General features: G+C 46.7%; 1 protein-coding gene and 1 long non-coding RNA gene across 10 annotated transcripts in view; one reads left to right on the top strand and one right to left on the bottom strand.

Annotated features, from left to right (window-relative positions):
* Positions 1 to 7,058, bottom strand: part of RNF149 (ring finger protein 149) — a 35,750-nt gene extending 28,692 nt beyond the window's left edge. For all 5 annotated transcript variants that reach the window (XM_074991489.1, XM_074991500.1, XM_074991517.1 and 2 more), the window contains exon 1: positions 6,495 to 7,058. In XM_074991489.1, the coding sequence (XP_074847590.1) occupies positions 6,495 to 6,960 (466 nt within the window). In that variant the 5' untranslated portion in view covers positions 6,961 to 7,058. The remainder of the gene's footprint in view (positions 1 to 6,494) is intronic.
* Positions 6,938 to 17,689, top strand: LOC142011670 (uncharacterized). Of its 5 annotated transcripts, none has more exons than XR_012645163.1 (4): positions 7,415 to 8,731; positions 9,143 to 9,237; positions 10,441 to 10,782; positions 17,559 to 17,689. It is a non-coding gene; the product is annotated as an uncharacterized LOC142011670 (long non-coding RNA). The 5 variants fall into 5 exon arrangements; XR_012645164.1 differs by lacking the exon at positions 17,559 to 17,689 and having other exon boundaries at positions 7,433 to 7,458; positions 8,589 to 8,731; positions 10,441 to 13,143; XR_012645166.1 differs by lacking the exons at positions 7,415 to 8,731; positions 17,559 to 17,689 and adding an exon at positions 6,938 to 7,071 and having other exon boundaries at positions 10,441 to 13,143.
* The last annotated feature ends 1,836 nt before the right edge of the window (positions 17,690 to 19,525 follow it).

Genomic DNA, 19,525 nt, shown 5'->3' with positions numbered 1-19,525 from the left:
GACTCTTGACTTGAAAAGGCCTTATCTTCCTGTAAGAGTTACTTGAGTTTAAAGTGTTTTTCTGTTTCGTTTTTGTATTTTTTAAAAAAAGGAACTCACGGCACTGTGGTAGATCAGACAGATAAAAGACATGCATGAGACTTATTGCAAACAAAACCAAAAACTTCCCCCTGCCTAAGGTTTTATTTAATTTTATGCAAAATAGTATTTTCTCAGATGTTTCTCAAAAGTGGCTCTCTCAACTTCTTCCCGAAGTAAATAAAGTGCACCAAACAAAGGAGTGTTAGTTGCTAATTATTTTTATGGGAACCAAAGATGCAACTTTCACTTGACCTAGAAGGAGACAACAGTGCCATTTGTGTAGTCCTTTATCTCCCAGCATACTAGAACTAGTATGGTTCTGCACAAGACTATTTCTCAGCCTTCTCTGCTGCGTCCCCTAGTTCTGAATCAGGAAGGAAGGGAACTACAGGTTGGACCTCTCTAATCTGGCACTCTCTCATCCAGCAAGGTTTTAGTTAGCTGGATATCCACTTGATCTGGGTGTGGCCAAGTTTTTCCATGGTCTCAAAGTTTGTTTACAGCCACCAGTCCTGGCTCTCCGTGTTCTGTGCTCCTATTTAGATCTAAGGCTGAGTCTACACTACAAGATGAATTCAATATTGATTTTGTAATACTGGAATTTATAAATTCCAATTTGACCATCCTCACCCCCCCCACGTGCTCCTCACAAAGTCAACTTACTGCTGCCACACTCAATAGGCAAACCAACTGTTGCAGTAGTGCATGTTGGGAACCTATCCCACAGTTCCCTCATCCTGGTAGCATTTTGGGTACACTCGCTGGTCTTTGAGATCATCTTCCCACATTGCTTAGCATGGGAGGTGAATGAGGAAAATGCAAACATCCATTTTTCCCGTTAGAAGGAAGAAAAAGTACAGTGTCCACAGAGATGGCAAAAAAATTTACAGAAACGCCTTTTGCTTCTGTAGCCGAATCTCAACTGGCCAACCACTGAGAGTCCCCCCTCCTGTGACTGCATTCGATCCCTGAACATACAGGGACCCTGACTATATTCTCAAAGTTAGAAGAAAAGTTGAGGAAAAAAGATTTTTGACTTTCTTCTTCACTACCTAGACATTGCCAACACAGGTGATGTCAGTGAAATACCATACGTTGAACTTATAACGCAAACAGGAATCTCAACTAGCCTATGTCTCCCACCCCCATGTTTCTGAGGGGGTCAAAGCATGAAGACATAAGAGGATATGTTAGCAAAAAGATTTTATAACCAAAAGTATCAAACCAGCAGATGTCTGCAATGGACAGCAAGCTCCTGAAAATATTTTTGGTGGGCTGGGGGAGCAGGTGCTGTAGTCTGCAGCTGCAGAGCCACTTGGAATGCTGAAGTAGTCTCCCTGACTATCTTAGCCATTGAGGTAGACTTCACTCCTGGCAGCTGCAAGCCCTCAAATCTCTTTCCCACACTTGGAGCCCTAAATGCATGCAAGCTAGGACATGGTGCAAGATGACTTCCACCCCAAGAAGTTATATTTTTATGGGCAAAAATGATTTGTTCCACATTGTGGTAACATTATAAATAGAAAAACAGTGCTTTTTTTCTAGGAAAAAAGTTCCAAAACTCTGCCCCTCTCCCCACATCTGTAAAACCCCACCCCCACAGCCCTAACCAACCACTAGTCTTAACCTCCCTGCTGCTTCCCCCTTGGCCCAAACCCGCTGCCAGCCTTAACCTCCTACACCTCAATCCACAGCCAGGCTCTAACCCCACAACCAGGCTTTAACCCTAATGCCCCCCTTCCAGCTCCCACCTGCAGCAAGCCTTAACCCACTCCCCACAGCCAGGCTTTAACCCACGCAATCCACCCTGCAGCCAGGCTTCAATCCCATTCCCCCCCATCCCCAATGCTTCAACCCATGGCCAGACTTTAGCCCCTAAGGCCAAGCTTTAAACCCCATCCCCACCGCCATCCTTAACCCCTCCTCCCCCAAGGCCCCAACCCACCAGCTTTTATTCACCCCCATCCACAGCCCCAAGCCTTTAAAAATCCCCTCCCTCCAGCCCCCAGGTTTGCTTACATTTCGAGAGGAGCACCACCTGCAGCTGCTCCTTCACCACTGCCATGTTCCCTTTTACACAGCGACATCTCCCCACAGCCCTCTGACCTGACACAATGAAAGGGCAGAGCTTAATTTATCTGGTTCAACAGCCTGTGCTGGCCATTAAAAGAATTAAATTGAGTCCTGTTCTTTCATTGGCAGGCAGGGAGCTGCAGGCAAAGTGGCAGAAGCTGCAAGTGGCTGCTTGAAGAACTACATGTGGCTTAGAGGTGCCCAGCCACCTCTTAAAAAAAAGAAATGGCAGCGCCAGGAAAAAAGGTGGCAGAACTCAGTTCCACTGAATTCTGCTGGAAAAAGAGCCCTTAGAAAAACCCATCAAAAATGTAGGCTGCTATACAGGAACTGGTGTTAGCTGGTCATGTTGTCAAGGCCTTCTCCTATGCCAGCTTCAAATGCACTAGCCTACCTCTTGATAGGCTATTTTGATTGTGTTATGCTTGCAACTCAACAAATCCCCTCATTATTCATCAACAGGATGCCACATTTTAACCCTTGAACAAGACAACACTGGAAGCAGGAGGGTTCTCTTGCAAACCTAAAATAACTGCACACATTAAGGAATTTTTACACTGTCATTGCTGTATATGAAGCTTTTACAAACAAGTGAAACTCCTCTCTGTCGTCACAAACCCACAATCTAAAAATGGACATAAAGGCTATGTCAACACTAGCCCAAAACTTCGAAATAGCCATGCAAAAGGCCATTTCAAAGTTTACTAGCGAAGCACTGAAATACAGATTCAGCAACTCATTAGAATGCCGGCAGCCGCAGCACTTTGAAATTGACTCGGCACCACGCAGCGCATCCAGACAGGGCTCCTTTTCAAAAGGACCCCGGCAACTTCAAAATCCCCTTATTCCTGCATGCTGTTTGGAATAAGAGGATTTCGAAGTTGCAGGGATCCTTTCGAAAAGGAGCACCGTCTAGACAAGCCACACCAATTTCAAAGTGCCACGGCTGCTGGCATTCTAATGAGGCACTGAATATGTATTTCAGCGCTTCATTAGTAAACTTTGAAATGGCTATTTGCATTACCATTTTGAAGTTTCAGGCTAGGGTAGGCACAGCCAAAGAAACAAAAAAATGAGAAGTCATTTCAAAGATACAAATATCATCAAAACCTACAGTTTTTAAGCCTGAGCTTCTTCCAATGGAATAATGCTCTCCTTTCAGAATATGTAGTTTTATGTCAGATGGCCCTTTCTTCAGTCACAGAACACCTGCCATCCTGAGCATTATAAGGATAAAACCAAGTAATTAGCTAATAAGGGGGGGGGGGGGGGGGGGAAAACCAAACAATTCCCTCCTTTAAACAAAGTCAAAGGACATTACCAGCTACAGAAGAAAAGACAGTCTGGCAAGAGAAGGTATTGGTTTTTCTTGTCTGTCTTTCTTCTCCCCCACTCCCCAAAGACAAAACACATCTAGTCAGTCAACTGTATATTTATAAACAGGAAGTAAATGTGTTTATTCAACTCTAGAAGTGAGAAATAAGTTTTTAAAAAAATCCATTTTTGCATCTGCACAGCCACTCAAACTGAAATATTAGTACTTATTTGTAATCCAACTGTTGAACATTACTCTTTTTTTAATAGTATTTTGTTTAACAGGATTGTTTACCAACCTTTGTTAAGCACTTTTAAATGTCTTCTGTATTCTTTAGTAATAAATAAAGAGCCAATGAAGTACAAGTTGCTTGGATCCCTCTCCAGACATACACAAACTACAAGCACATAGCTTAGACCCACAGGTATGAAAAGCTATATCAGATCTGCTTTACTGATTAGTCCTGTTTGTCTCCCCCTCCTTCTCAATAAATAAACTACACCAGCTAAAACAATTTTTGGTAGTACACACTGTCTACACTACATTCTTCTTTCAAAACATGAATGCAAATGAGGAAAATTAAAAATGCAAATCAAGCACTGATTTACAAAACTTTTGCTTCATTTGCATAATCTCATCCAATCGCTTTTTCAGAAAAGATTTTTTTTGAAAAAAAATGTAGTGTAGATGGCGTTCATTTGGGGAAAAAATAACTTTTTTGAAAGATCCTGTAAACCTAATTTTTTTTCCAGGAATAAAAGGTTCAGAAAGTTTTTTTTCCCCTTTTTGAATGAACCCTGTCTACACTGCTTCCCCTCACCCGGAATATCTCTTCCAAAAAGTGATTGGATGAGATTATGTAAATGAGTTGTGATTATAATCAGTGCTTTATGTGCATTTTTAATTTCCCTCATTTGCATTCCTCTTTTGAAAGAGGAATGTAGTGTAGACATAGCTTTTTTTTTTTTTTTTTTTTTTGCCTGCACAGCTACTGTCAGCCATGAATCATGTCTCTTCATGCCCCAATCAAAAATTCCATGGAAGTTTATAGCACAGACCTAACCTAAGAAACAGGACACCTTTTGATGAGGGCCCAGGAAATTAAATGAGAAACAGGAAAAAAAAAAAAAAAAACTAAAAGGAGAAAACGCCACAGATAAGGAAGGTAAAAAAAAACAGAGTTAAATGGAATCAGAAATTTCACAGAAAAGCAAAGACACACTACGACAAGGCGTCATAGAAAGGCATCAAGTGCAAGCTGGATGTAGGAGATAGAATTAAAAAATAAAAATAATTCTACAGAAGAGTATCATTGAAAGGAGAAAGAAGCCTAATACAAGGGGCATTAGGGAGTTATTAACCAGACCCAGGAAAGCAAGTTATCACTTAGGCTATGTCTACACTTCCATTTTGGTCAGAGACGTAAAAAATCAGGTTTGAACCACAAAAATTTAAAATGATGAGAAGCACGCTCTTGGCAACTCAGCTACTGCCGGTTTGATTTTATCACTGGGAGACCTCATTCCCAACAACAAAAAGCAGCTACACTACATGGAGCAGCTGCAGCAGCAGAGATGCACCTCTGTAAATTGCATTGCATAGACATACTTAGTATAAGGCTATATTTATCGTACAGCTCTGACCGCAGAACAGGGTCTCCAGTGGAGCTGCTCTAGGCCAGCAAGAGAGCGCTCTCCTTCTAGTATAATTAGACCACTTCAAGCAACAGCAGCAGGATCTCCCACTGACACAGGGCTGTCCATGGAGGCACTTTTGTCAGTAAGGGGTGTTTTTTCCCCCCACACCTGACAGACAAATTTACCAAGTGCTAATGCAGACACAGGCTTACAAAGCAGACCTCATTTAATATAACCAAATCACACGTCCATACGTCTCCAAATATATTTTGAAACAATGGGACTCCGAAGTTGACATTTTAGCTAGTTTTACTTCTCTCCCCACCACACCTTGTTTCACCACCACCCTCCTTCTGTTCTATGTAGCTGATTTATCAGTTTTCATTTAGTTTTTTCTGTCTGTTAAATTCTCATTGTGCCAGCTTACTTTCATCAGACTTTCCAGATCCGAAGAGGGTCAGTCCCTCTAAAGCTCATCATCTAATAAATTTTGTCTGTAAAGTGCTACATGACTGCTTTTTTGATCTGGAACAAGGTTTTTCCTCACTATGCTTTGCTTTCTTACTGTTATCCTGTCCAAGTCTCCTCCCAGGTCTTTAAATACATTTATGAGTTTAAAAATGGCATGGTTGTTTTGATTGTCTCAAGCGTGTAATGCTCTTGCTCTCTCTCTCTCTCTCTCTCTCTCTCTCTCACACACACACACACACACACACATACATTATGGAGCCTGAACACCTGAGTTTTTACCTTGGCACCACCACAGACACTTTCCATAAGCTACAGATAGACGTGCTTAAACTAGTCAAGTTTATCCCTCTCTCTATATGGTTTTTCCTCGCCTTACTTCAGAGGGATAGGAGGATTAGAATGTATACTTTGAAGATGAAGTGGTAAGTATAATAATAAAGCCTGCACTAAAGACTAATCCAAGAGGTAATTCCCTGTATTAAGAGGCCATTTTCATACCTCTCTGCAGTCTCCAGTACAATTTTCTTCAGACTGTACTTAAGGAGCGACACACTAACGTATTCTACATTATGTGCTCCGTGAAAAGCACCAGAGAGACCTTTACATAAATTAAAAGCGGGCCATCTATTTTTAACTTGGGCAGTCGCTTAATAGTTTCACTGCATCACTTCTTGGTAGCTTCTGCGTGGGTCTGGTCCTAAAGGCTTGGAGCAAAACTTTGTACACCCAAACCTGCGCTGCAGCGCTATGTGTAGCACAGGAAACCAGGCCCCCATGGCCTTCTTAGGGGCCCTTCACAGTGTTCCCCTTTCCCCCGAAAAACATCCAGTGTCGCAGGGAAATGCTGGACCCAGACACGCGCCTCCTCCCCGCAGCTCCCCTGAAGTCTCCTCCTGCCCCCCCGCGGCCCCACTCACCGACGTGGGTCATAGAAACGGTGGCGTTGCCGAAGCGGGGCTCGTTGTAGATCACCACGGCCACCGCCCGCTTCCGGGCCGCGTTAGTGACTTTGTCCTTGAAGGTGCAGCCCCCACGGGCCACCAACGCGATCCAGGGCGGCGGCGGCGGCTCCCCCGCGGCCGGGCTGCGGCTCCCCGGCGGCAGAGGCACGTCGTAGTCTGTGTCCGAGGCGCAGCCCTCCATGTGGCGGGCGGAGGCGCCGCGGGGGATGCCTACCAGGCCCTGCGCGCCCTCCTTGGGGGAGCTGTCCCCGTAGCGGCCGCTCTCGGCGCTGCCCCGCACCGTGCGGTTGCTGAGCGGCTCGGTGTAGGCGGTGGTCACCCACGCCGTGTACCACTCCAGCAGCCGGGCGCCGCCTCCGCGCGGGGCCCCCAGCGCCAGCAGCGCCGCCGCCAGCAGCGTCAGCCGCGTACGGCACAGCATGGCCCGGCCCGGCCGCGGCGAGAGCTGCGTCTGCTGGCGGGCCGCGGGGAGAGCGGGAGGATGAAGCGGAGGGGCGCCGCCCACTGCCCCAGCCTGGCCGCCGCCCCGCAGGTAACGGGCGCTCGCCCCGCCCCGCCGCCCGAGCGCGGCTAATGGGAGAAGGAGGCCGGGCCCAGCCGGCGCTCCCCCCTCCCCCCCGACGCTCGTGGCGGGGCGGTGGGCGGGCGCTGCGCGCGCGGCTCTCTCGCGGACTACGGCCAACAGCCCCGCCCTGAGGGCGGCCGGGGGAAACATTCGCGGCAGCGGAAGGGTTAACGCGCCTCGGCCCGCTCCCCCCGCCCTTTCTGGCCGTTGGCCCTGAGAACACGGGGGAGTTGCTGGGGGGGGGGAAGGACTTAACGGCTCGCGCCCTTGTGCGTGCCCGAGGGGGCGTAGTTTGCCGGCGGACGTTGCCCTTAGCCCAGCCTTGTCATTGTCGGCGCGTGAGGCCCTGGGAAGGTGGGGGCGCAGCGCGGCCCCGATCCGCCCCCCACCCCCGTGCCCAGGCACGTGCTCGCCTGTGGCGTCCCCCGCCCGGGGAGGCGGGCCAAGGGGCGCCGGGCGGCCGCGTTTGCAGGGGCCGGAGGGAAAACGCCTCCTGCCCATCCCCCTCCGCCGCGCGCTCCCAGCCCCAGGCCACCTTGTGACCGGGCCGTAGGTCGTGTCAGGCTGGGAAGGCCACGGCGGGCGAGAGCCTGGGGAGGAAGCTGCCTTGGCCGCCGGGGCGCGTTTGCCAGGCCAGGCTGTGGCTAATTGAAGGCCTGGCAGCCGGCTCGCCCACGCGAGGGCAGTGACACATGCGCTAGTCACATCCTTGGCAGGGTGTGGCTCCTCTCTAGGGGCCCACGCCGGGCCGGGGATGGACGGAGGAGGATCCACGGGAGTAGGGGCGCCAGACCTCCCGCCGTCTGCGGGACAGTCGTGCGTTTACTCAAGCGTGCCCCTCACGTGTTCTCAGGGTCAGCAGAGGGGAGAGCGGGCCCAAGCGTATTAACCCTTCCCCTGCCCTCAGGCCGAGTCGATTGGCGGGGGCGCAGCTCCACGCTCAGCCCCACCCACTGCCACGCCAGGTGGGGTTCGTGCATCTGGGGCTGCCAGTGGGGCTCAGCACCCCAGCCAGCTCCCCGCTGCAGGGCTGGTGGGGACACCCTGATTCTGAGCTGGGATTGCTGTGGCTGGGCCTGCTGGGGACCTGGGACTCCAAGCTGGGGTTTCTCTGGCTGGGGCTGCCGGTGGGGCTCAGTACATCCCACATGAGCATTCTGAAAATCTGGCAACCCTAGAATGAACAGACAGTAGGCTCAAAAGTCAGGCAGTAAGACTGGGGCTGGACAAAAACAACAGGAAAAAGAGATGAGCAAAATCCCTGAGGGTAAAGAACACTCCAAAAAACCTTTAGAAGGGATGAACAAATGATCAGTTGGGACCCAAAAGTGAGTCACCAGAATATTTCAAAGGGTTAGGTGGCAGTTCCGGTCCCATCATGCTGGCTGGACTGCACTAATGTAACCTCTGTGGCCCTAACCCCTCTCAAGTTTGGCCCAGGTAGGTCAAATGTGAGTGAGTGGCCCTGCAATGCGATTAACTAGGTCACAACTCCATGTGCACGAATTTGGTCCAATCAGAGGAGACAAAGTCAAACCTGAGCAGTGCTGAAACCCAGGAGGTTACATCATCCAGAGTGGAGGACCAAGCCTAGCTAGCCCCGCAAAACAGGAGTTGCTTTTGTCTGGTGAGTGCTGGGCGAGACTTGACCAATATTACCACAGGGCTCCACCCTCAAACTACTCACTAGGTATGACAGGTTATAAACATTCACAAATGGGTCCTGAGCCCATTAAGGTTGAGCACAGCCATCCTACTGTTATGTAAACTATGCAGCTACATCAGGCACCACTAAATTGCCCCACATTTTGTGGTGCCTTAGCAGCTGCATGTTGCGTGTCAGCTTCTGTCACCAGACCCATCCCGTGACCAAAACACAGCACATGTTCAACATCAGCTGCTACCACCAGCCCTATCTCCAACCACATCCTGCCTGATGGGGTGGGAGTGATGTGAGCTTGTGAATTGCAGACCCTATGACATGAGAAGCAGTGCTTTCCCCTTCCACAGTGTAAGCCAAACTGTCACTTCTTTCCAGAGGGTGGTGTGGCCGCCTGCTGCTACTCCTAAGCCTATCAACAAGAGGACTTATGCCACAGCCTGCACCTCCTGCCTGCAACCTTGAGGCTGTAGGTAAGCCTTCCTGCCCTGCAGTACTACTACATCCCACAGCTTCTGCCACTGCAGCCTGCCTCCCTCCCCCCACTGAGGGTAACCAGTATTGCTAGGGTTGGCCCTGAGGATGACAGCGACTGTTAAAGGATACTAGTTTGGGGAAAAATTTGTAGGTTGGAAGTATTGAATTACGAAAAGAAAAGTGGAAGAATGAGGAAAGGGCTAGCACAAAACCAAAGACACTATTTTATACATAGTTTGAATTCTATGGAAAGTTTGGGCTATAAAAATGAAACCAAAGTCTTAATGATTTCACCGTGTTTAGTGCCCAAGCACATGCTTTCCCTCTTAATTTCTTGGTGTAGCGTTCAACTATTTTTGAATGTTCTCAATCACCATCATTTTCTCTGAGTGCAATTTTTCTATGTGGTGTGATCTACTGCATCTGATATGTTCTCAAATGAGACTCCCTTTCTCACTAAGCTCATTGAATGCTTGGAGCTGTTGATGTGAACAGGAAGCAGTAGAGATCATAATACCTGTTGTAGAAGTTCCAAGCCCTGAGCAGCATTGACACTATATGAGTAGGACAGCTATTTTCCCTTTCAGCATGAACATTGATATGTTTAAAATTCCGTTCCAGGAGACAGGAACTCATAGGCGGGACACAAATGTGGGGGGCACCAGCTAAGGAGAGGGCACATGATTTCCATATGGCTCTTGCTCTTCCCACCCTGGAGTCCTTGTGCTCTTCTTCCTGGTCCTGTTATAGCTGGGGTTGCTGTGTCCTCTCACTGTGCCAGATACCAGTTACTGAACTGCAAGGCTGTCCCAGGAACAGCAGTAGCAAAAGGAGCAGAATGTGGGGCTGCCACACCAGCAGGTCCTTAGTGCAGCTGTGGGGTGATACTGGTACAGCTACATTGGATGAGCTCTGGCACGGGGCACTAGCTTCTGGGAGTGGTGGCCAGAGGCGACAAGTAGAGGGTTATATGCACCTCCCTGCATCAACCCCGTGCTCATCCTCAGCGCCATGCTGCTTCCAGTGGATGTGGAGGGAGACAGTTGCTCCACTCTGGAGGCAGGGGTACTGTCCTCACACACAGAGCGCATGGCTGGTGGGACCCCCTTCCCTGGAGCCCCTACATTAGGTGCTTCTGGTAGCATACCCCATATTCTGCCGCTTTTGCTGCTTCGGATAGCTGTTTTGCTGTTTCCTAGGATAGCTCTGCATGTCACTTCAGGACCCACACGAAGAGCTCCTGCAGTGAAGCTGTGGTCTGGATGGATGACTTCAAGTCTAATGGGAATATCCCAATGACAGTAAATGGAGAATGATGCAGTCTGTTTTGGTCAGAATAAATAAGATATTAAAATGAGCCCATCTCAAGGGGGCCTTAAACCTCCTGTTTCACAGATCCCAGGACCCTAAACTGATCCCTGCTCCAACCCACAGACGGAAGAGCGTCACCCCGGCGCACCTCAGACTCCGCTTAAGCCTCCCAGAGGGAAGTGGCTGGCCGAGATAACAAGACCAGGACGAGGAAGGGTGGTTAAAACAAAGTATCAATGATTTTATTAAATGACTCTATTAAAAGTAACAAACTATCAATGCTTAAAGGACTAACGATTACTTAGAAACTTACACAAAACATTGTTGTCGAATGAGTTGTTGAATAATGCCTAGAATTTATTGTACCGCAAAGTAAAAACTTGGTTAGGTATGTAAATGTAGGTAAATATATATGGACGAGGGTATTGATATCCCTCCGCTTCCCTTTAAGGGTGGGGTGAGGTTGCTAACCTCACCCTTTTACCCGGGGCAGGGTGCTAATCCTGCCCCAGCAGAAGTTGGACCCTGGAGCCAGTCAAAGCTGTCCCTCCTTGTGGGGCTTCCTGTTACTCCTTCCGTGGGTCCAACTAGATGTGGTCCCGGGAGGCTCGTAGCTCTTCTCCGGGCCACCTAGGGTGAGCGGTATCGGGAGGCAGGGAGGCTTAGCCTACACCTGCAATATTTGTATAGATGGGAAATACAGGTAAGAGGATAAAAGGAACTAAACACTTAAGAATTATAATAACTATAAGTTTAAATACTAACAATTGTAACTATACTATTAATCAAAGATGTAATAAATACTAATTATTGTTTAAATGTGCTGATTGGTAAAGAAATCCCAGCCTGGGCGTTTAGGCCCGGGCTTGGGTCAGGCCCCCATGTCCTGTCCCTCCCCCGTCGGGGAGGGTACACAGCAGGGGAGCTACCCCTGCTCCCTTACTAAGGGTCCCGGAGTCCCAAGCTGGTGGTTAATTGTCTGTATGGTTGGGTAAACTACGTGTCCGAGGTCGGTGAGTCAAGTCCAGTGAAGAAAGTCCAGTAGCAGATGTCACGTCCAGTGGTTAGTCGCAGTTGGTGAGGTGTCAAAATGGCGGTGCCACAGGTGTGATGGCGACCTCAGGGTTCAGTGACTGGGTACGCAGTACCTGCCTTGCGGCAGGCCAGTTCGCCACCCAGTCACTTCCCCTCTGAGGCTGCTTGCTGCTCCCTAGTGGTGCTGCTAGGGAGCGATGGCGCCGCTTGGGCCCGTTGGCGCCACGATGCTGTGGCGACGCTGTGGTGATTTCAGTTCAGTGATTCAGCGGGTGCTTCGCTCCGCAGAGCTAGCCTAAGGGCTGGTGGACGTCACAGAAAGCAGCCAGCACCTCCCTATACAGGGTTCCACAGATTGGTCCATGGTCCCAAGGGCTGCCGAATGGCAGGCAAGCCCTGCTTATATTCACTGAGTTCATAAATAATTCATAATTCTACATCCATATTCATAACCTGATTTCCATAAAGGTGAAGTTCTCAAACAGGTCCTCCTGGGCATGGAAGGTTCTGGCAAACCAGGCTTCCGCCCAATCAGAGGCCGGTATTCAAATTCGTGATCATTGATATTCATGAGTTCAGGTTACCAGGGGAGCCAACTGACAAAAGGTGACCGTTGGTGACGGTTAGGTAATGCTGCTAAATGGCAGCCTGTGAGACTTTAGGGTTTCGTGTGTCTGCACTGATTTTACAAAGCCAAAGGCATGTAGTCCCTGGCCCACGGGGATGATTATTATTAGCAGAGTTAGGCAGAGAACTATGGATATCTGATCTAAGGCCGGGTCTACACTACACTACTCAAATATTGCATTTAAGTACCCCAACATGTATATAAATATTGTGGCATGTGATACAAATAAACACACTGAGCCTGATTCTCTGCTGTGTTTACCGCAATTTATGTGGGATTGATTCAGTGGACCTCACCAGCATAAATCTGGTATAATGTATGGCAGAGATGCTTTGGAAAAAAATCCTCTGGTAACCTACCATTTTTGCTGGATCTGTATTTCTTATTTTTGTACATGTGTTATTCTCTTATGGGAAGTTAGAAATATGAAATGTGTGTTTATAGTTTCAAATGTGTTAATGAGGGCCATTACTGGTCTGGGGACTCTGATGACTGGACAGTCAACCTGATGGCTTGTAAATGGCTTTGCTTGTCCTGTAAGTCTGGAAAGTGGTTAGTTTGGAAAGACATATGACCATCCAACCTTGTATGGGCCCCCATTTTGTAATCCAGGAGTTTTTCCATGGTGGGGAACGCTAAACAAAGGGTTGCTACCCAGAGGAAATCTGTTTGAGGGAATAGGAATCTTTCAGCTCCTTTGTCTTCAGCCTACTTTGGAGCCTGCCTGACACAACCTAAGAAGAATAAAGAACTGTGAAAAGCAGTTGACCCAGATCAGAGAAAGGAAGTGCTCTGGTGTGGAGATTGTACCTGACGTATTCTTTAGGGTAACAGTCTGTATGCCACATGTCTCTTCAGAATGTTACAACTAGCTATGCATTTTTGTTTTATTTTAATTTGCTAACTCACTTTGTTTTGCCCATTTTACTTACACCCACTTAAATGCTACTGTTTTTGCTTAATAAAAACTTTTTTTATAATCAAGCTCAGTGTAAGTAATTATTAGCTGTGGAGGGCTACCACTGTGCAGATCTCTCTTTCATTCATAAAGAAAGCTTTAAAAATGGGGCTCTCACCTTTCCAGACTAGTATGCCCCATGCAGCAGTCCAGTTTGCATACCAAGTTACACATCACTTAAAGACTATTTGCTTGCAATTTCAGATATAAAAATACAAGTGTTACAACACACTGTTATTGCAAAATTGCTTATTTTCTCAGTGTGTTACCATGTAATTATAAACTAAATCAATTGGAATATAAATGATGTACTTAAATTTCAGTGTAGGGTATACAGAACAGTATAAACAAATCATCATATAACATTTGAGTTTGTACTGATTGTGCAAGTGTTTTTTATGTAACCTATTGTAAAACTAGGCAAATAGCTAGATGAGTTGATGTATGTCCTGGATGACTTCTTTGTGCTGCTAGGGGTACACATACCCCTTGTTGAGAAGCATTGGAGTACGGAAAGCTGGCGTAGTTAGAGCATTCTCTAAAACTACTTGGCAATGTAGTTTTTAGGACTTTCTCCAAAGGTGCTCAGCACTGCAAGAAATAGATCAAAGTAGCAAAATCTGGAGGGCAACGAAAAAGGGGAATTAAAGGAATGTATAAAGCACTGCTGTGGGAATGCGGGGATAAAAGGATGCAAGGTCTGCAGAGACCAGAGTTAAGAGTAGAGATCATGGGGTTAAAAGACAGGAAAGAAGAGGATAAGAGCATCAGAGAAGTTGAAGGGTGATAAAAGTTGGAGATGATGGAGTTACTGATATAACAGAGCAGTGGTCTCCCAACCTTTTTATGCCCAGAATTACTTTCTTAATTTAAGGGAAACACAAGGTCTACCCTGCCTCTTCCTCAAGGCCTTGCTCCACTCATGCCATCCCTCCTCTCTCCATAGCTCTCTCTCTTCCACCCTCACTCACATTTACCTGATTGGGGTACAGTTTTGGGTTTTGGGAGGGTGTGGGGGTTTTGGCTCTGGGAGGAGGTTCAGGGCTTGGGGTGCATGGTGTTAGTTCTGGGAGGAGGGTCAGTGTTGGGGCAGCATGATGGGGTTCAAGCTCTGGGAAGGGATTCAGGGATGGGGCAGGGGTGCAGGAGCAAGTATGGGGTATTGACTATGGGGGGAGGGATGGGAATGGGGGAGTGGTCTCCAGCTGGGTAGCCACTTGATGGAGGTGGCTGCTGGTCTGTGGCATAGCTCTCTGCCTGCCTTGTCCCCACACCACTCCCTGAAGGGGTCAATGTGCACCTGTGGCCCCAGGAGAAGGGGGTACTGCCCCCATAGCTCCTATTGGCCACAGTTCCCTATTACTAGCCAATGGTACTTGCAGGGGGCAGTGCTTGTAGGCAGAATCAGTGTGCCAAGAAATGCATGGGTTATGCTGGCTGCTCCTAGGAATGGGGTCGGGGCAAGCATGGAGGCTGTTGAGTGCTGATCATGATAATCCGACTGACTCCCCAGGATCGACCAGTTGACTGTGACCAACTGGTTGGCGACAACTGAAACAGAGGCAGGCAAAAGTGAGCAGTGTTGAAGAACAGCAAGTGACAAGAGAGGGAATTCAGAGTGAACAAAAATGCAGGGTTTGATAGTAACTTGGTCAAGAGAGGTGATCATAGCAGTGCATTAGGTCAGTCCAAAAGTGAAGATCAGATGAGAAGGTTATGGAAAGGCAATTAAAAGCAGCCAGTGGATATCAACATTGAAATAAAAGTTACCATAAATGTGAGCAGGAGAGGAGGAAATAATTGGCACTAAAATCAGTAACCCGAAGTGCCACAGTGTTGGGAGGAGAAAAGGCTAGCGGAAGATACAATGAGGAAAGTGATTCTGTTGGAGATAGAAAGATGGATTGGCGATCAGTGATTGTGAGAAGAAAATAGGAGCTACAGGATTTGAGTCAAATTAATTTATTGGATATGGCACAGGAACTCTGGCTGCGGAAAGGTGGCTAGCTTAAAGGTTGGTGGAAAATGGGTAAAAATGTGGGAGAAAAAGAGAAGAATGGTGGGCCTTGGTTTGAGAGAGATTGCCAGGGAGCAGGCAGTAAGAACAAGATGGAGATGAGAATTAGTGAGATCAAGAAGAGAGGGAAGAAATGGCACTGAAATGAATTTTGTTCCATGGAACTATTAATTCACACAAGATTGAAACCAATGCCTAGTCCAGTGGCTTTCAACTGGTGTGCCCTGAAAACTGTCCAAGGGCACTGTGAAATTTTGACAATTTCCCCTCACTGCCACGCAGAGGGAAACTGCTGACTCCTCACCATCTGGGGCTCAAGCAGCAAGGCTGCTTGCTGCCTGCTGTGGCAAGGTGGGAGGGAGGCAAGGTAGGAACCTGTTATAGCTGTGATGTGGCTTAAATGCTGCGTTCTGGTTCCAATGGACTCGTGAGGAGGGGCAATAATTATGAGCAATTGATTCAGCTGAAAAAAGTGGGGGTGCCATGGAATTGTTTGTCTTACTGAAGTGTGCCATGTTATTGACAAGGTTGGGAACCACAGTCCTAGTCACTTGCCTGATGCCTGCACGTATGGGGGGAGTGGAGTGGTGAACTGTATTAAGAATGATGTATGGCTATTGGATGCTGTGTTTTGATGAGATTAAAGCAAATACGGGGTGGGGGAAGAGGGAAGAGGCAAGTGCATTTTTCCCAGTCTATTCCTCTACTTCCTCCCTAAACATCTGGGCTACGTCTACACTACAGAGATCTTTTCAAAAGAAGCTCTTCCAGAAGATCTCTTCAAAAAGAACTTACTTCAAAAGAGTGCACCCACACACAAAAAAGCAGCTCAAAAGAGCAACCTGCTCTTTTGAAAGAGAGCGTCCACACATACGCCCACTCTTTTGAAAGAACAGGCCAGGGATCGAAAAATCCGGCCCCATGAGGACAGCTCTTTTGAAAAAAAGGGCCTGTGAAGCATCTACACACGTTTTCTTTAGAAAGAAGCTTTTGAAAGGGGGCGCTCTTCCTGAAATGGGAAAGGAGGAGTGATTTTGAAAGGAGCACTGCATTCTTTCAATTTACTTTCAAAAGGATGCTTTTTGTGTGTAGACGCTTTGTGGATCTTTCGGAAGAGCCCCCTTCCTTTGAAAAATCTTTCAAGAGAACTTGCTAGTGTAGACACAGCCCTGAAGATCTGACTGTCAATTCCCAGGCTACGTCTACACGTGCAGCCAACATCGAAATAGCTTATTTCGATGTTGCGACATCGAAATAGGCTATTTCGATGAATAACGTCTACACGTCCTCCAGGGCCGGCAACGTCGATGTTCAACTTCGACGTTGCTCAGCCCAACATCGAAATAGGCGCAGCGAGGGAACGTCTACACGTCAAAGTAGCACACATCGAAATAGGGATGCCAGGCACAGCTGCACACAGGGTCACAGGGCGGACTCAACAGCAAGCCGCTCCCTTAAAGGGCCCCTCCCAGACACAGTTGCACTAAACAACACAAGATACACAGAGCTGACAACTGGTTGCAGACCCTGTGCCTGCAGCATAGATCCCCAGCTGCCGCAGAAGCAGCCAGAAGCCCTGGGCTAAGGGCTGCTGCCCACGGTGACCATAGAGCCCCGCAGGGGCTGGAGAGAGAGCATCTCTCAACCCCCCAGCTGATGGCCGCCATGGAGGACCCAGCAATTTCGACGTTGCGGGACGCGGATCGTCTACACGGTCCCTACTTCGACGTTGAACGTCGAAGTAGGGCGCTATTCCTATCTCCTCATGAGGTTAGCGACTTCGACGTCTCGCCGCCTAACATCGAAGTTGGTGCCGCTACTTCGAAGTAGCGTGCACGTGTAGATGCAGCTCCAGAGTCCATTTAAAGGAAGAAAGATGGCCGCCTTTCCACCAGGGAGAATGTGCAAGACTGAGAAACAATAGTAAAATAAGAGAAAAAATATAAAGCCTGTCCGACAATCTTCCTCTGGCTTATTCCTGTTAAAGTCCAATTACAGACATCAAAATATTCAACCTGCAACTTCTCTTTTGCTATTTATTTCCATTTAATGCTTGATAGGCAATTTAACAACAGTGATTATCTTTACAAGTCAAAATACACTGCAAATTGCAATACACATCAAGAAACAATACACACAACAAAGTCAACTTAAATTGTTAAAATTACTTTAGAAATCAAGCTTTCTTTGGTTACAGAACAGCAGTAAAACTAGCTGTGCCTAATACTGTACCTGCATTACCTTGGTACAAATTATCAAGAGATTGTAACATTTTTCAGCTGAAGTCAAAATTCCTAACTTTCTTTTCTTTTATTCCAGAGAACATACAGTGCCATATACTAATAAATGCATCTCTTGACTATTACAGAACTACAAATGAAGACTTAAGGAAAGAAAGATTGCACACAAGGGTTTTCTGAGGAGTCAACGAAAATGAAAAAAAATTAATTGCAAAATAATTGTAAAATAAACTATAATGTGATTCTTACTGAAGTACAGAATAAATGAAAATAAACTGCATGTCAGTAAGTTGCAATGCTTTATAGATGTTAAGAATCAAATTCTTAAGATCAGAATTAAATAAATGGGAATTTTACTGTTGATTTCCACAGGCACAAGATCACACCTCATGGTCATAACCCGAAGCCTGAGGGAAATTTGAATCTATTATAGAATCTTTATAATAATCTTTGGGTTAAAAGTTCAATGAACTCTATTCACTTAACTCATATCCCATATTGATTGATATAAATTGAGGCATTTGCATTTTAAATGTTTTAGATAGTATGTAGCTGATAATTTAAGACACAATTAAATAAACAATTGCCCTCCCCTCACCATTCCCAAACAATTTTTCAGAGAAGTCAGGTCAAGCCTACTGGGACAGGTTTTTGATTGGCTTCTACAGCCTTTTAGAGGCTTTTTTGATATGGAAACGAGGCTTTTAATTAACATGGCATGTTTGTTTAAGAAGCCTGTAAGTTTTCACTGATGTTTCAGGATTTCCTTCCTGAATGTCTCATGCCCTTAGGATATGACAAGAATCTAAAATTTGTTGGTAACACTCCTTAGCCTTTAATGACAAGAGTATTTATTGACCAGGCTTAGAACTGGGGACTCAGCTGTCATCGGGCCAGTAGAAAAATACATAGAGGAAAGAATGGTTAATTATTAATGCCAAAAATTTTGATCTTCTTCCCTGCTCAATGTGCCTAGACATTAAACTTGGGAAAGTTTTTTCTGTTTTTTTTGCATAAACTTTTTCAGAGATCTCTGAGTGTAAAGGTAAATGAGGGCAACACAATGTATAATTACAGTTACAAATCACTATTTGTGCAAGCCTTTGGAGATCCCCGATTGAGCCATACCTGTGCCTATTGAAATCAACGACAAAGCTCCCATTAACTTCAGTGGGCTTAGAATCAGACCCTTGTGAACTGAAATCTCCATGGCAAAATAATGAGAATGTGGGAAAGCTTCAATTCATAGCATTCTATGCATCTGTGATCCTCCAACTCCTGTGATCCTGCCTTACACAGAACAAGGCGGTGGTGGGGGGGCATAGATTGGGCAGGCTGCAGGAAAAAGTACAGTGGATCTGGAAAAGGAAAATAGCTATACATGGTACTTCCTCCACTAGAGTAGGCACCACAGTTCCCTCTGTAAAATATCTGTGCAATCAATAACATGCTGAGAAAGAGGACAGAAGAGAATATGCTACCAAGCTGTCTACATTGGGCTTTCCCCTCTAGATTTTCCCCCTTTCCTCTGCAGCTGCAGTAGTGATGTCAATAATGAGGAGTCCCAAAGTTGGTAGAGGCTTAGGTGGCTTACAGTATTTTTAAGCACCACGTGATCCAATTCTGCTCAAAGCATGTCTGTAGGGTATGGTACTATAAAAGGGAGGGGCTAGCAGCTCTTTGTTTAGATTAGCACTCCCGCCACTGCTAGAGCTGGTGGATCTGAACTGGTGGGAGCAAGAGAAGGAAATATTTGACAAAAGGCCTTGTGGACAAAGCTGACTTGGAATATTTCTGCATCACAGATAAAAATCCATTTAAACGTAATTTGATAACATGCCTCAGAGTATTACTAAGTGTTCTTTATCGCCTCTCAGAGGAGTCAGAGTGCAGACAGTAGTCTCAACATCTAATCAATGACAGCCTGGTCCCCTACATCTCTATGCCCCTGGAGATCCTGTCTATACCAGGGACATTTTCTGAATTTTTCCCCATGCTTGCTAATACTGCTTTAGGTCTCCAAGCATTAGCAAAACTGGGACCCATAGTGTAGACGAGTTACTTTTACCTTTTAACCACAGTTTTATTTAGACTT

The sequence above is a fragment of the Carettochelys insculpta genome, chromosome 1 (genome assembly GCF_033958435.1).
Source record: "Carettochelys insculpta isolate YL-2023 chromosome 1, ASM3395843v1, whole genome shotgun sequence".
Lineage (NCBI taxonomy): Eukaryota > Metazoa > Chordata > Testudines > Carettochelyidae > Carettochelys > Carettochelys insculpta.
Note: the sequence above shows the minus strand (reverse complement) of the source record. Positions and strands in the feature narration are given on the sequence as shown.